This window comes from Quercus suber, unplaced genomic scaffold (assembly GCF_002906115.3).
Source record: "Quercus suber isolate HL8 unplaced genomic scaffold, Cork oak 2.0 scaffold_439, whole genome shotgun sequence".
In the NCBI taxonomy this organism is placed as follows: Eukaryota; Viridiplantae; Streptophyta; class Magnoliopsida; order Fagales; family Fagaceae; genus Quercus; species Quercus suber.
This window is the reverse complement of record NW_027069890.1, coordinates 115,780-130,149: the sequence shown is the minus strand read 5'-3', so window position 1 is coordinate 130,149 and position 14,370 is coordinate 115,780. Positions and strand designations below refer to the sequence as shown.

Genomic DNA, 14,370 nt, shown 5'->3' with positions numbered 1-14,370 from the left:
TGTAATCTTCATGTAACCTCTTTTCTTTGTAATTTTTTTATCTACAGATTAATAAGACTTAGGTTGCGTTTGGGATAGCTTATATTGGACAGTTTCTTTTACTATTTAGCTTATTTTTGCTATATTCATGGGTCTCGTTACATTTTTTAGTATTATTTATGGATCTTATTGTACTATTTCAACTAACTTTTAACTTTATCTATAATACTTTTAACAAAATGGTTTTCAGTTTCAGCTAATAGATATCAAACTATCAATTGTCTTTGTACATTTGACATTAATGTGGTTTAAAAACTCATTCTCTATTGCATTTGGGTCTAGGCAAGAACGTTTTTCATAATGCCGGGCATTCTTTGCAAACCTATGTGCTAAAAAGGGACTAGAACACTGTGGGAACTCTTTGATTATACTGTAAAGGATGAATTAGCTATCTCTAAAAGGGTTAATACCAACATCCCTCTTCAAGCTGAGGCGGAGGCCATCCTCTGGTTAATTCAGCTTGCAAAGTCTCTCAATTAGGAAAACGTCATGATTGAAAGTGATTCAAAATTGAGTATTGAAACCATTCAGAAGATAGTTGCAGAAACTCTGCAGAAACTCCTTCGAGAATTTCAAGCAACATAGCATAAGCCTTAGCCCTCTCTGTTTCTTTCTCTTCTTGTTCTCTTAATTGGGGACATAGAGAGGTGAACAGAGCCCCTCATGTTTTAGCAGGCTGGTCTCTTAAAGAATAGGTTATGGGCTGTTTTGATTTAGTTGCTGGACCTCAAGCCTTTCTTGATGTGTATTTTGAGGATCTTAATTTGATCTGTTCCTAGGATGCTTTTGTTGCTTGCTTCAATAAAATCTTTCATGATTATCAAAAAAGATTATTTCAATTGTTGTGAAGCAACTCCATGCCACCCAAGTTATTGATATTATGAAGACAGATTACTAAGTTTTGGGGTTGTGTTGACAGGCATGTGAAGGAATTGCTTTATATTAGATTTTTTACTGGTTTTATAAGGTGTGAAACTAATTGAGCTAACTTTTTAAGTTTCATTTATTACTTCAATAGTATTTTTAGCTACTTTCATTAATTAATGCCAATTTTTTTTATTCATTTTTATTGGCTAGACTCCACAATGGCTTATCTTTAAAAAACAACTTATCGTGCCCATTAACATTTTCCCATATTATAAAATATTAACATCACCACTTTTGAGAGAGGGAAGAAAAAAAATGTCCAATTTCTGTGTTTGGTAAAATGCAACTACTTGTATGAAAAGGACCACTTCTAAGAATTGAATCTGTACATTTAAGCTTGACATCCTGACATTTTCCCCCCTAATTATAAATCCACCGAATAGCTCTCTCTCTCTCTCTCTCTCTCTCTCTCTCTCTCTCTCTTTTTAAAATTTTTCCCTACTTCCATAGCTATATATTTGTCCCATACTTTTGATTTGTCCATATTTCATCTTAAGCATATTGCATACATAAGAATTTGGCATCTTTTTGCAAGGCTACTATGGAAGTGCTCATATCTTATGAGCTTTGTTGCATTCTTTCCTTTATAATAACAGGCACGCTAATAAGTGCTCTTTTCATTGTAAATAGTATGGGCAATTATATTGGTTGTCAGCTCTGAAAAACTTTAACAAGATTTGTCATTTTGTTTTGAGGGACAAGAATGTTAATGGAATCAACATTTGTTTTTTTTTTTTTTTCTTGAAAATGACATCTTAATATATATGATCATGGAGTCATTTTCTTGATTAGATATTGGTAAGACTTGATAAGACATTGGTCGGTTTGACAATATTAGGATTTAGTAGAATAACAAGCTTTAATTAGGTAAAGTTTTCAATGAAAAGCTAGTACCACTTGTATTAATGCTAATAATATGTATAAACATTGCAATGTCAAGTAGGAAAAGTCATCTATCTTATGGTCATAGCTTAGGGTCACTAATAAGCAAAGAACTGGTGCCCCTAACCTTCCCTCAAACTCGTACCTTAAAGTTTTCAAAACCTTGGATTCTACGAAGGTCAATTGGTGAATGTGAAAGCAATAGTTAAGAGGAGATTTTTGATGTAAAAGCCAAGTTGTTTGATCTTTAACTTGATTAATGAGAAAAGGAATCTCAATTATAAAGCAATCCATTTCATAGTTGTTTGTCCTTTACCAATCTCTAGTATCGTCTGACCAATTAAAGCTTAATTGATACATTTATTTATTTATTTTAGACCGGTAAACTAATGATATTACCTAATCTCTCTTGTAAGGGTCAAAAGTTGGATCCTCTATTCCCCATTTGTTATTTAACAATTAAGAAAGAAAATCAAAGCTTGAAGTTATTCGTAAAAGGAATTTATAGAAATATAAAGGTAATAATAGTTTATTTTCATTGATTTATTAGCTTTGAAAATAAGATAAATAATCTAGAAATAAACTGTAACAAACAATTTTCAAAATAATTATAGTAAAGCCTGTCCCAAGAGGGTGCAGATGTCTATCTAGATTGAATTAGTTAATTAATGTACTTTTAAAATTGCTAGGATGTCTCCATGTTACACAACTAAATTTAAAATGCCCGTGCATACTTCTCCCACCATGACCATGGTGCCAGCCAAAAAAGAAAATTCAGTTGCCTCGTCATATTTCAAATTCGCTCTCCGTATGGTTCACCCACGTTTAGAGTTTAAATCCCTCATCTCCCAACTCCCAACTATTGAATTATCAAATAAATAAATTTTGGAATCCTTAAAGCTGAAAACGGTTTTAAGACCATAATTTGAACTTTTGGGCAAGAGTTGTTCCCTTTATACAACAAACAAAGTACTAGTTCCAAAATTTTGGAGTTTGCTAGGATCTCAATAGGTTAGTTGTAGTCGGCCATATGTCTTAACTGTAGTGAATCTATTCACAAAGAATGACTAAATATTAAGCTGGCCATCAACCTACTGCAACCTTCCTCCTTTTCTCGGCCTTGGGACACAGACAAAGAGGGAGTCGTTCACTTTAATTTAACAAAAACTCAAAATGCTACGAGTTTTCTGTTTTAAATTCTATTTAACAGTGCCCATAACTTAAACAATCCCTCAATAAACAGCAACACCAACAACCAACCATCAAAGAAAATTGATGGATGACCAGACCTTACCCCAATAATATCAATTGCCTTTGTCCTTAGGAAACAGAAAACCCAAATTCCATAAAATATTTTAAAAAAAAAAAATTTAAAAAAAAAAAAAAAAAACATCAAGTAAACAGAAAACCCAAATTCCATAAAATATTTTAAAAAAAAAAAATTTAAAAAAAAAAAAAAAAAACATCAAGCAATATATGCCCCCACATAACATCAGAACCGTACAAAAATTCTCCACGCCAATAAAGACCCACAACCAGATGAATTAGTGGGGTGGCATCATATCTGGGTACTGATACCTCATAGGCATAATCTTTCACACACAAAAAAAGCAGGTTCCACATCACAATCTCATCTTGAAGGAGATTATAAAATCCCCATCCCCACACAACCTGATCTTCAAAAAAAAATAGAAAAAAAGAGAATCCAAATTTAAATACTTTTCCACCTCCCCAATCAAATATCCCAACCCACCATTCCCACCATTGGGATCCACCTCATCACAGATTCCCATACTTTCAGATACAGAAACAAACAAATACTATAAAAGGAGAGAAAAAGAAAAGAAAAGTAAATGCTGAGACTGATGAGAATCAAATATGGAAAAAGATGAAGTATTTGAGACAACAATTTTGACAAAATAATAAAACTTTAAAATATAATGTTACATCATTATCATTATCTAAGAACCAAATGCCCTATTGTCCTGTCACTATTTTTCTTCCCAGAATACTCCATCCACATATGGAACACATCAGCAACACCATTTTCTTTTCTTTTTTATTTCTTAATAAATGTGTGCTTTGTCTCCCAATAAGGACCTAGTTAAAGCATTACAAAAAAAATCCCCCAACTCCATTACAAATTACAATAATTAGAGACAAAAGAAATAAAAGAAATGGGGACAACAACCCCAAAGGTTTAGTTGTCATCTAGTAAACAAGTAACCTATTATAAAAACAAAATAATTTAAGGAAAAAATAGACCTAGGTTATGATAAATATGGAAAGAAAATTACCTACACTGGGCAGGGTCATTGCAAAATAACCCAGATAAGGTTTCTCATCCCTTCCTGACTTCTGTAATGACACAATAAATGGAGAACTGAACAATATTTATCAGAGACTTTCGTCCTTCCTTTTCCTTCAATTGTTGCTGTAAACTTCTTAACTCCCAAGTTACCTAACAACTAAAAGAATTAATAATTCAGTTTTAACTACCTCATGCTCAGTAAAAATGATTTCATTTTCACTAAGCAACAATCTGATCGAGTTTCAATTGCTCAAGCCACGCTGATTCACTTTGGGGCTTAGAATCAGAACCCTGAACAGAAGGTGCCGCGCCAGATACTGGAACAGCTGCATTTTCAGATGGTGATTCTTTCACCAGTGATTGAACCCATGAAACATCAGGCTCCTCTCCATTATGTGCAGTTGAACATGATTTGCGTAACCCCCCTAATTCATCTCCTTGAACTGACCAATCTACTTTCCCATTGTGGGACTCCCAATTTGACCAAGAATTCATGGGGGACCCAACAACACTGTTAGATCCAAGATCACGTGGGAGGTTGGATCCAAGATCCCTTGAGCTGAAGCTGCGGAATTGTAACTGCTGCTTATCACGATGAGAAAGCGCAGAGAGCCGAGAACCCATAGGGGACAGAGGCTCAATGCTCCGAGGAGACATCATCCCTGGTGAGGAAACACCAAATGAAGCCTGCAAGAGAGGGTGGTCTGCATTCTTTGCAGAGAACACGTTAGTTTTAATTGGAGATAACATGCTTTGCTGTTGCTGGAATTGATTAAGAAGCACTGATTTGTGTGATGGAGAGAAAACAGATGAAGCCGCAAGTTGATCAGAATATCTAGGAGATGAGAGCTCAGAAGAGAACAGTTCATCTAGATTTGAGGGTGTCAGGGTTCTTGAACGGACAGAAAGATTGGCACCGGAATTACTGATGTGAGGCTGCGAGAGACAAGTCAAATCATTAAAGAGCTGTTGTTGCTGCATTTCAAAATCCTGCAACATATTATACTCCTCAGAGGGAATGTCTCTTGCATTGAAAGAAGATCTCAGACGACTTGTTTGTAGATTGCTGCCTGGAAGATGCAAAGTCGGGATGTTCTGCTGAGGCCAAGCCATGGATGGATGTGAAATACCATTACCAGAAGGAGACATTGATGGAGAAAATGGAGAAGGTGACATGGCAGACGCCGCTGAGGGAGAGCCAGGAAACATGTTCAAGGCTGCTGCCATATCCATGACAGCAGCAGCAGAGGCAGCTGATCGAGGCGAAGGCATTGCAGATCCAGAAGACACATAAAGGGGTCGCAGCTCCTCATGTGTGTGGGCAAAGAAGCAAACCCGTCGTGTGCAGCTCGTCCCATCCTTGCAAAGTCGAGTCCTGTATTGTGCTGGGTGCAGCCAACACTCAAACACCCCATGAGCATATTCACACAAATCTCCCCGTCTACAAGTCCCCTTTCGAAACTCTGGACATGGCACACAACTATAGTGGTACTTCCTCGGGTCTCTTCTCCTGGCATTCTCACCTGGATGAACAAAAGGACACTCAGTCCAATCATGGGAATAAGCTCGGGAACAAGGTCGGATCTTGAATGAGAACATACGGAACTCATCGCTAGCATAAATGCTACTTTTGAGGTCAGGAAGAGATGGGTCAATTGGGTATTCTTTCTTCTCTGGTACAGATGAAACATACATGGGCTTACAATTTACAGGAGACAATATTGAATTTGAGAGAGAGGACAACGAACTATTTTCTGGGGATGATGGGAGGGATGGAGAACTGGATCTCAAATCAACGCTTGAAACCTGTGGATCCTGCTGACAAGAAGAAGCATCAGTTCTTAAAAGCTCTTCAAGGGCCACCTTCAAATTGGGTAGATTGGCAGGAGCCATAATAACATCAAATGGGTGATTCCCATATGCATCAGTAGTGTTGGGATCAGCACCAGCTTGTAAAAGCAACTTAACAACATCCACAGCTCCAACAGACCCACCAGAAGCAGCACAGTGAAGGGCAGTGCTCTTATCCAGTCCACAAGAAAAATTTACATCCACCTCAGACTGAGAAAGAATTAGTTTCACAACATCAATACTACCATATTTAGCAGCAACCATTAGTGGAGTTCTACGCTCAAGAACCATCCTTTTCGAAAACCTCTGCCGACCATACCATAATCCAATCTCGCCAATCACAGAAGCATTACATTTACATATAGATTGCTTAAAACCCTCCACATCATTACCTGCAGCAAGCTCAAGTAAAATCGAGACAGAAAGCTCGGATTCAACTGCTCCGGCAGGATTATTCATATCTTTAGTTAAAGATTCACTCTCTGAGGAAGATAAAAGAACCGGTTGGGGATTTAAATGCTCCGGGCCACCGCACATGCTTTAATTAACAGGGAAAAAAATCTGAAAGACACCCAATCTACAAAGAATCAAATACTAGTTCAAGAGAATAAATGCATATAAAAACTAGTTAGAATCATATACTAATATACACCACGATTCTCTAGCATCAATCCTCCATACCCCCCAAGGCAAAAAAATATTGATCTAAAAGATACCCACTTGACAAAATTAACAGTGTAAGCCAGAACCAAGTATAACAAATCAATTAAATAACAATAAAGCAACCCAAAGACCATCCAAGGGACGAGAATAAAGAGAGAGAGAGAGACTCACCAGAACATTGGAAAGCATTGAAAAAAAAAAAGGGGATTGAGTGAAAGACAAGGGTCAAGAAGCTTATAGGGTATATATACTATATAGATTAAAGAAAAAGGCGCAGATTACAAACATGGTAAAGATATATTTATTATATATATGATAATCTTGATGTGCTAAGATGGAAAGTTCGAGATGACTCCGAATTCCGACCCAAATGCCCTTATCTTACGGATCGGATCTCGAGGAAAACCCCCTCATTGCGATATTCAAATTCACAAAAGAAAATGATTTTATTACAATTTAAAATGTAATCTTTTTGTTTGAAATTAACTACTTCTTCTCTACGCAACAAAAGGAAATGCACCCAAGTACGCTTTCGTTTGGTTGATAAGAAAACAGTAAAGTAGGTTCAGTTAGTCAAACAGCAAAAAACTAAAAATTCAAAACTTTTTCAACTTTCTTTTGTTTTCTTTTCTTTTCCCACACTTTCTCAGCAACCAAACGACAAAAACGTTAATTTACATAAATTTAAAATAAAATGAAAACATATATATCCGAAAGAGAAGCAAAAAAAATAAAAAATAAACAAACGTCAAACAACCAAAAAAACTAAAAAAACTAAAAAAATTCAAAACTTTTTCACTTTTCTTTTCTTTTCTTCTCTTTTCCCACACTTTCTCGGCAACCAAACGACAAAACATATATTTACATAAATTTAAAAAATAAATAAAATAAAATAAAATAAAATAAAAAAAACCGAAACGTAAAAAAAAATTAAGAAAAAATGAAACTTACAGATTCGAAAATGGTGAGTATGGAATACGCCGAGAAGCGCCATTGAAAACCCTAAGTGACTGTACGGGAACTCTGTTATGCACACACATTCATCGATCTGCGAAGAGGAAACGGAAAGCGAAGACAGAGGCAGAGACGGCCTTCAAGACCGAGCAAAAACCCGAAGAAGAAGAGAGAGAGAGTAAAAGCTCGATCGCCATGGTAGAGAAAGAGAAAGAAAAAGAGAGAGAGAGAGTGTGTGTGGGGTATTTGAAATTACAGTGAAATGAAATTCGGAATGAGAGTGAATTTGAGTTGAATTTATGAAGGGAGAGAAGAGAGAGAGAGAGAGAGAGAGAGAGAGTAAAAGAGCGTTGAAATTTGGCGTGAAATTTTGTTGGGGGGGGGGTAACCGGAAGAAGGGGTGGGAGTGAGAGTGAGAGTAGGTGAGAGGAAGTCGAGGTTGGTGACCGGATGAAGCGGTGGACCAAGTAGGTGGGGTCTGTGGACTTTCATTGGAGGAAGTGTAGCGTAGTGTAGTGGGTGCGGTGGGAGCGGAGGTTTGGTTGGTTCAGGTAGGAGGAGGGGTCAATATGGGCTATGGGCAAGAGTCAAATTAAGTCTTTTAACACATTAAATACAATAAAAAATAATAATTAAAAATACCTTCTCCTTCTTTTCTTTTTCTTTTTCTTTTTTTTTTTCTTTTCTTTTTTTTTTTGGTTGAAATGTTAAATTATAATTGATTAAATAACTGTCATTTTTTATATAAATTTGTCATTCATATCACTTTTATTATTTGCCAATCATTTTATCCTTATCATTCAAAGTGAATAAATTTGAAAAAAGCTTAAGCATGTTGGAATTAAATTAAAATTTATTTTAACCATAATAAACATGACGAGTGGCAAGATGGGAAATTTTAATTTGTAGTATCAAAGGAATGTGTGTGAAATGATGTGGGAGAATATATGGTGGTTCCTATAGGGAGTTATTAGCCCATAAAAAGTGCATGTTTAAGGAATGTAGCTTCGAAGCGTTTTTTATACATTTATAAATTGCCATCTGGCATTGAGATAAGCATCGTTGAAACCCTAGAGAGAGAGTGAGAGAGATATGTCAAAAATCAATTGATAATAGTTGTTGAACCTCAAGAAGAGGAAGACACGTGAAATGAACAATTGTGAAAATTGATAAGCCTCAAGTACAAATGAAATGCTCATTTTCAAGAGAACAATGCCACTCACTACTAACAAACTTTTTTTTTTTTTTGCTAAACTTCAATGACATTTCATTCACTAAAAAAGGGAGGAACAAGGGGGGAAGTTTGCCTTACAAGCGATGGCAAGCACCAATGGTAGACTGTCCAAAGAGAAACAACAAGACACAGGGGATTGGAGTGCAAACCTGGCAGCTTCATGGGCTGCATCGTTGCAAACTCTTCTAACCCAAACAAAAGGAACAGAATTAAACAACACATTAGTAGAAAAAACATCACTAACAATATTACTAATACTCTAAGGTGGCAGGGAGTCCTTGGCAAAAAGGGCATCGAAACAAATTTTAGAGTCTCCTTCGATGATGATTCTTGTCCATCCTTCAGCAGAGGGAAGGTTGATGGCCTACAACACTGAGGCGACTTCTACTTGGACAAGGAGACAGCTAATATATTTTTCCCCCAGAGTTTGATGGGAACCCCGGTGTGGTCTCTAGCAAGAATAGCCAGTGCTGTGAGTGTGGAGCCAATTGCAGCATTTACATTAAGCTTGATGGTGGCCACTGGTGGAAGTGACCAAGAAGTTGGTAAGGCAAGGGGGGGTGCTTGGTCTTCCAAGTTGTGCAAATTGGTGAATTCTGCTACTCTTCGAGTAATACGATTGCTGGATGAAAGGATGTCAAGCTTGGTCCCTTCAAAGATGATTTAGTTCCTCAAGTGCCAGATTTCGTCCAAAGTGAACGCCAAATTTGTAATGATGTGCTCCCTATCTACTCCCTGTGCCGAGGGTATAGGTGGATCAAGGACCAACTTTACAATATCAGCACAATTGGTAAGGTTATGGTCATGAACTCTCATTCCCCAGCAAGAAGTGAACCAGATTGCTCTAGCTACAAGACAATGGCAGAATAGATGGCAGGAAGATCCAGTAGCTTCATGGCAAAGTTCACAAACCAGGTTTTCCAATCCCATTCTCTGAGCTAGAGTTTCTTTAACCGGGATGGTGTTTAATGCGATCCTCCATAGCAACATCTCGATCCTTTCAGGCATTTTGATTTTCCAAAGCCTTCTCCATAGCTGGTCAGTTAGAGGACTTTGTGATGTATGCGGGTTGGTGACTTTGTAAGCTGATTTGACTGCAAATTCTCCTTTTGAGCAAGGCACCCAGATAAGCTTGTCATTGCTTCTGTGTGATGCCAGTAGGATGGATAGGATTGCCTCTGCTGATGATGGCTCAAAGAGCTGGTGGATAAGACTCTCTTTCCAGTGCTGAGATAGTCCATCTATAAGCACGGATACCATAATGGCTGTCTCAGCAAAGGCAGGCTATGCTGGCTTTGGCATGAAATTTTGGATCCAAGGAACCCACGGGTCTAGCCAGACATTAATGGAGGCTCCATCTCCTATTAGGTAGCATGCCCCTTTGACAATGATTTTCTTAACACCTTTGATGGCTTTCCAAATTGGAGAAGCGCTTTTTGGGGGTTCTCTTCTTAGCCAATCATTTCTTACTCTGTACTTAGCCCTGGGGATAGACATGTAGAGACTGTCTCTTTTGGATGCGACCATTCAAGCGACTTTAGCAAGCAAGGCGTTGTTCATTTGTTTTGCTTTTTTGAACCCCAAACCTCCTTTGGTTTTTGGCTTACATAAGTTGTCCCAGGTAGTAAAGGCTAGGAATCTCCCCTCTAAATTCTTAGGTTTCCACCAAAACCTTCGAGACAAAGAGTCTAACTTGTTACAGATGGTGTTAGGGATGCTGAATGAAGACATAACATAGGTAGGGATGGACTGAACCACTGAGTTTAAAAGGGTTGACCTCCCTGCCCATGAAAGGCATTTGCTTCTCCAACCCGTGAGCCTCGTTTTGGCCTTATCTATGATATATTTGAAGTCCTTTGCTCGGGCTCTAGACAAGAAGAAGGGAGAGCCCAAATAGATAGCATCCTTCTTCAATTTTTTCATTTGCAAAATGTGTTTGACAGCTCTGCAATTTTGGTGTGAAGAGTGCTTTGAGAAATATACCTCGGACTTAGAGTTGTTGAGGCTTTGGCCAACTAGGAGTAGTACTTATGGATGCAATTGACAATGGCATTAGCATTGTTCCTTGTTGCCTTGGAGAAGAAAATAATGTCGTCTGCATACATTACATGCTTGATTGGTGGTGCATGAACACTTGCTTTAACCCCATCAATGTTTTTTAGAGCGAATTCTTTCTCCAAGACCCTGGAAATGACTCCTTGCCCAATTACGAAGAGGTAGGCTGACAGGGGGTCACCTTGCCTTAGTCCCCTAAACTTGAATACACATAAATCATTCTCTTATATATTTAGTTCCTTAGTGGATTTCTTGTAGTTTATAGGGTTTTAGAAGGTGTTCAGGACTTCAAGTGTGGTTGGAAGACCTCCTTGAAGACATTTTCCCGCAAATCTTTTTTTATGTCCATTAGTTCTATTGAATAAAGTCCCAAACTACTTTAAGTCTGGTATCTCAAAAAAAAAAAAAAAGTGTCATGCATATTGTTACTCAAATTAATCTTGTCTATGTATATGTATATATATATATATAAGTTATATTGAAGTTTGATTGAAGATCTATATTGTTAGTCTCATAAAATATGTTTACTTCAAATCAATTTGATGGTGATGGTCTAGGCTTTGATCTATTCATTGTGAACCTTCGAATCATTAATTGTTTAGATGAATTAGGCTTAGAATTGATATGTTAGCAATTACAGATCTCTTTTATTTTTTGTATATTTATTTGTTCAATTTTCTTTTTTTTCTTCTTTGGGCTGAAAGTTCCTTCCTTTGTAATTGTTTGTGCGTTTGGGGATTTGGTTGATTTAGGTTTGAGGGTTTGAAAAATAGAATTTTGATTTGGATTTGGGGTTTCAAAAGAAAAGATTTTTGTTTTGGGTTTTGGGGTTTGTTTCAAAATGGGTATCTGTGTGTATTAGTTTAAAATGTAGCCTTCTGATGCGTGTGTGCATACGAACTAACTATGTAGTGGAATATGAATTTGCACTAGGAATGATTTGCTTGTGTTTGATTTGCTTTCCATTCTTTTTTGCTATTCCCCTTTACTGTTTGCTTGACATTTTTAGAGAGAAAAATGAAAGAGTGGGAGAGAGAAAATATCACGCGAGTATGAGAGCAAGAAGAGTATTGTTACCCTCTTGAAAAAACAAACTTGTGGGTTCCACCTTTTTGAGTTAAACTTTAATTTTAAAGCTGAACACTAAAGCCACTATTTGAGCGAAATACATTGTTGAGTAAGTTAAGAGAAAAGTAGAGAATACAATAAGAGATATGAAATTAAGCTTTGAATCGTGAGAATTGAGGTATGAGAAGTGAGATTCAAGTGATGTGTGAACCAAACATTTCATTTTTTAGTGTTATTAGTATTTTCTACTAAAAGACCTCTTAACTGAGGTAAATCCAAATTTCATCCATCAAACCACCTATTTGAAATTTCACATATTAGTATATTACTATGCAAGCCTCACTAGTTTCATGACTAATGAGACTTGCACATTGATAAGCTATATTTTAAATATAAAAAATTATAATTTTCATAATTAAAAAAAAAAAAAAAGGCTCTGTTCGTTAATATGCAAACAAGCCTATGGTTCATGTTGGTAAATGCATAAACAAATTAAAGGGTCTTCTATACTCCTGTAACTTTTGTTTTGTGGACAACCGTGACTATCCAGCGACCGTTACAGTACCTTTCTTTGTTAGTTATTTTCATATACACATCATGATAGTTACATTAAATACATCACCAAGCTATCAAAGCTTTGCTTATGAGGATCCCATGAGATAGTTCAGTACATAACTTCATACTAAAAAAAAAAAAAAAGGCTCTGTTCGTTAATATGCAAACAAGCCTATGGTTCATGTTGGTAAATGCATAAACAAATTAAAGGGTCTTCTATACTCCTGTAACTTTTGTTTTGTGGACAACCGTGACTATCCAGCGACCGTTACAGTACCTTTCTTTGTTAGTTATTTTCATATACACATCATGATAGTTACATTAAATACATCACCAAGCTATCAAAGCTTTGCTTATGAGGATCCCATGAGATAGTTCAGTACATAACTTCATACCAGAAGAAGTGGGTTTGTCATGTTGCTTAGACCCTACTACTTTGGAAACTAGAGTTATGGATAAGCCAAGGAAGATACAATCTCAATTTACCCACCTGAAAATATGATTTCCGCACAGAAGCCAAGAGTCTTATAGTTCAACTAGTTGACACTTCTTAATATTTTCAATTGAGACATTTCAGATTCAAATCCTCCATCTCCATTATAACTATCAATTTATAAAAATAAAAATGAATTGCAAAACCTTCTTAATATGATGTTTCCGACATTTCAATTATGCGGGTCCAAATGTAGAGAAAGAATATGGTATTTTCGCTCTATATAATATCACACTTACACGTGTATGTTCTACAATTGGACAGGGCCCATACATTGCGGCCGTGCGAAAATATAATATACTTTTGCCCCAAATGCGAGTGTCCATTAAATTTTTGAAAGATTGCTAACAGTAAAGTCGACAAGTGAATCACAAAGTGATAGATTTTGTCACCCTAGGCCCCTTTTCCTTTTCCTTCATTCTTTTGTGACTTTATGGATCGTGAATTATCCACAACTTTTTTTTTTCATAGAATAAAGTCGTTGGCAAATCCTCTCAAGGGAAACTGACAAAAAAAAGTACAACAATATCTTGAACAAGAGTCTTGAATGTTATGATGATTTTAGGATGTCAAAACCATTTGACAAGCCTTTAGTTACATTTTTTTTTGGGGGAGGGTCTATCCTAATCAAAATGGCACTTCTTCACCTACTTAAATAAATTCATTTTGACTAACAACACTTCTAGATCTCATACCCTCATTTCATTTTTTTTCCTAACAAGATTTTGCAAATCTCTACAAATACCTAATTATCCATTCGATTTTGTAGTCTCTCCTTTCTTGTACACATCTCATTCATCATTTATTAGAAATAAATAATACATTAAACATATAAAACATACGTATATTTTTATAAATACAATTTTTGCATGTGTATAACTTTAATTTTCAACGACGTTCTAAAAGTGATATGTTTTCTTAAAATATTTTAGATTTTTTTTTTTTAGAAGGGGAAATATTTTAGAATTATACACCTTATCACTTCATAATTAAATTATGACTAAATTATAATTTACACCTTCTAAATCTATAATCACCAAGTTTTTACATTATTTTTTCAATTTAATCTCTCAACTCAATCACAATGCAAACAATTATCATCGATCAAATTGCAAAGGTTTTAAATTTTAAATTAATATCTCATTGGACATTAAAAAGAACTATGAATTTTTGGCCAAAATGCAAAATTACGGTGTTTCAATTCTTTCTTACAACTTCAAACCGTTTCCATATATGTCAAATTGGTATTTAAGTCTAACATGAACAAAAAAATCACATGATTATTGTGCAACCAAATCCGAAAGGACTTCGCTTAATATATGATTTTTTCGTCCATAA

At 36.1% G+C, this 14,370-nt stretch overlaps 1 protein-coding gene across 2 annotated transcripts; it reads right to left on the bottom strand.

Moving 5' to 3' along the window:
• Nucleotides 1-3,727: 3,727 nt before the first annotated feature.
• Nucleotides 3,728-7,939, bottom strand: LOC112033831 (zinc finger CCCH domain-containing protein 56). 2 transcript variants are annotated; one of them, XM_065762019.1, is made up of 2 exons: nucleotides 7,625-7,939; nucleotides 3,728-6,587 (listed from the first exon to the last, which is right to left on the bottom strand). In XM_065762019.1, the coding sequence occupies exon 2, from the start codon at nucleotides 6,545-6,547 to the stop codon at nucleotides 4,379-4,381; it is 2,169 nt and encodes a 722-aa protein (XP_065618091.1). In that variant the 5' UTR covers nucleotides 6,548-6,587; nucleotides 7,625-7,939; the 3' UTR covers nucleotides 3,728-4,378. The 2 variants fall into 2 exon arrangements, with proteins under 2 accessions (XP_065618091.1, XP_023922365.1); XM_024066597.2 differs by having other exon boundaries at nucleotides 3,728-6,571.
• Between the last annotated feature and the right edge of the window lie 6,431 nt (nucleotides 7,940-14,370).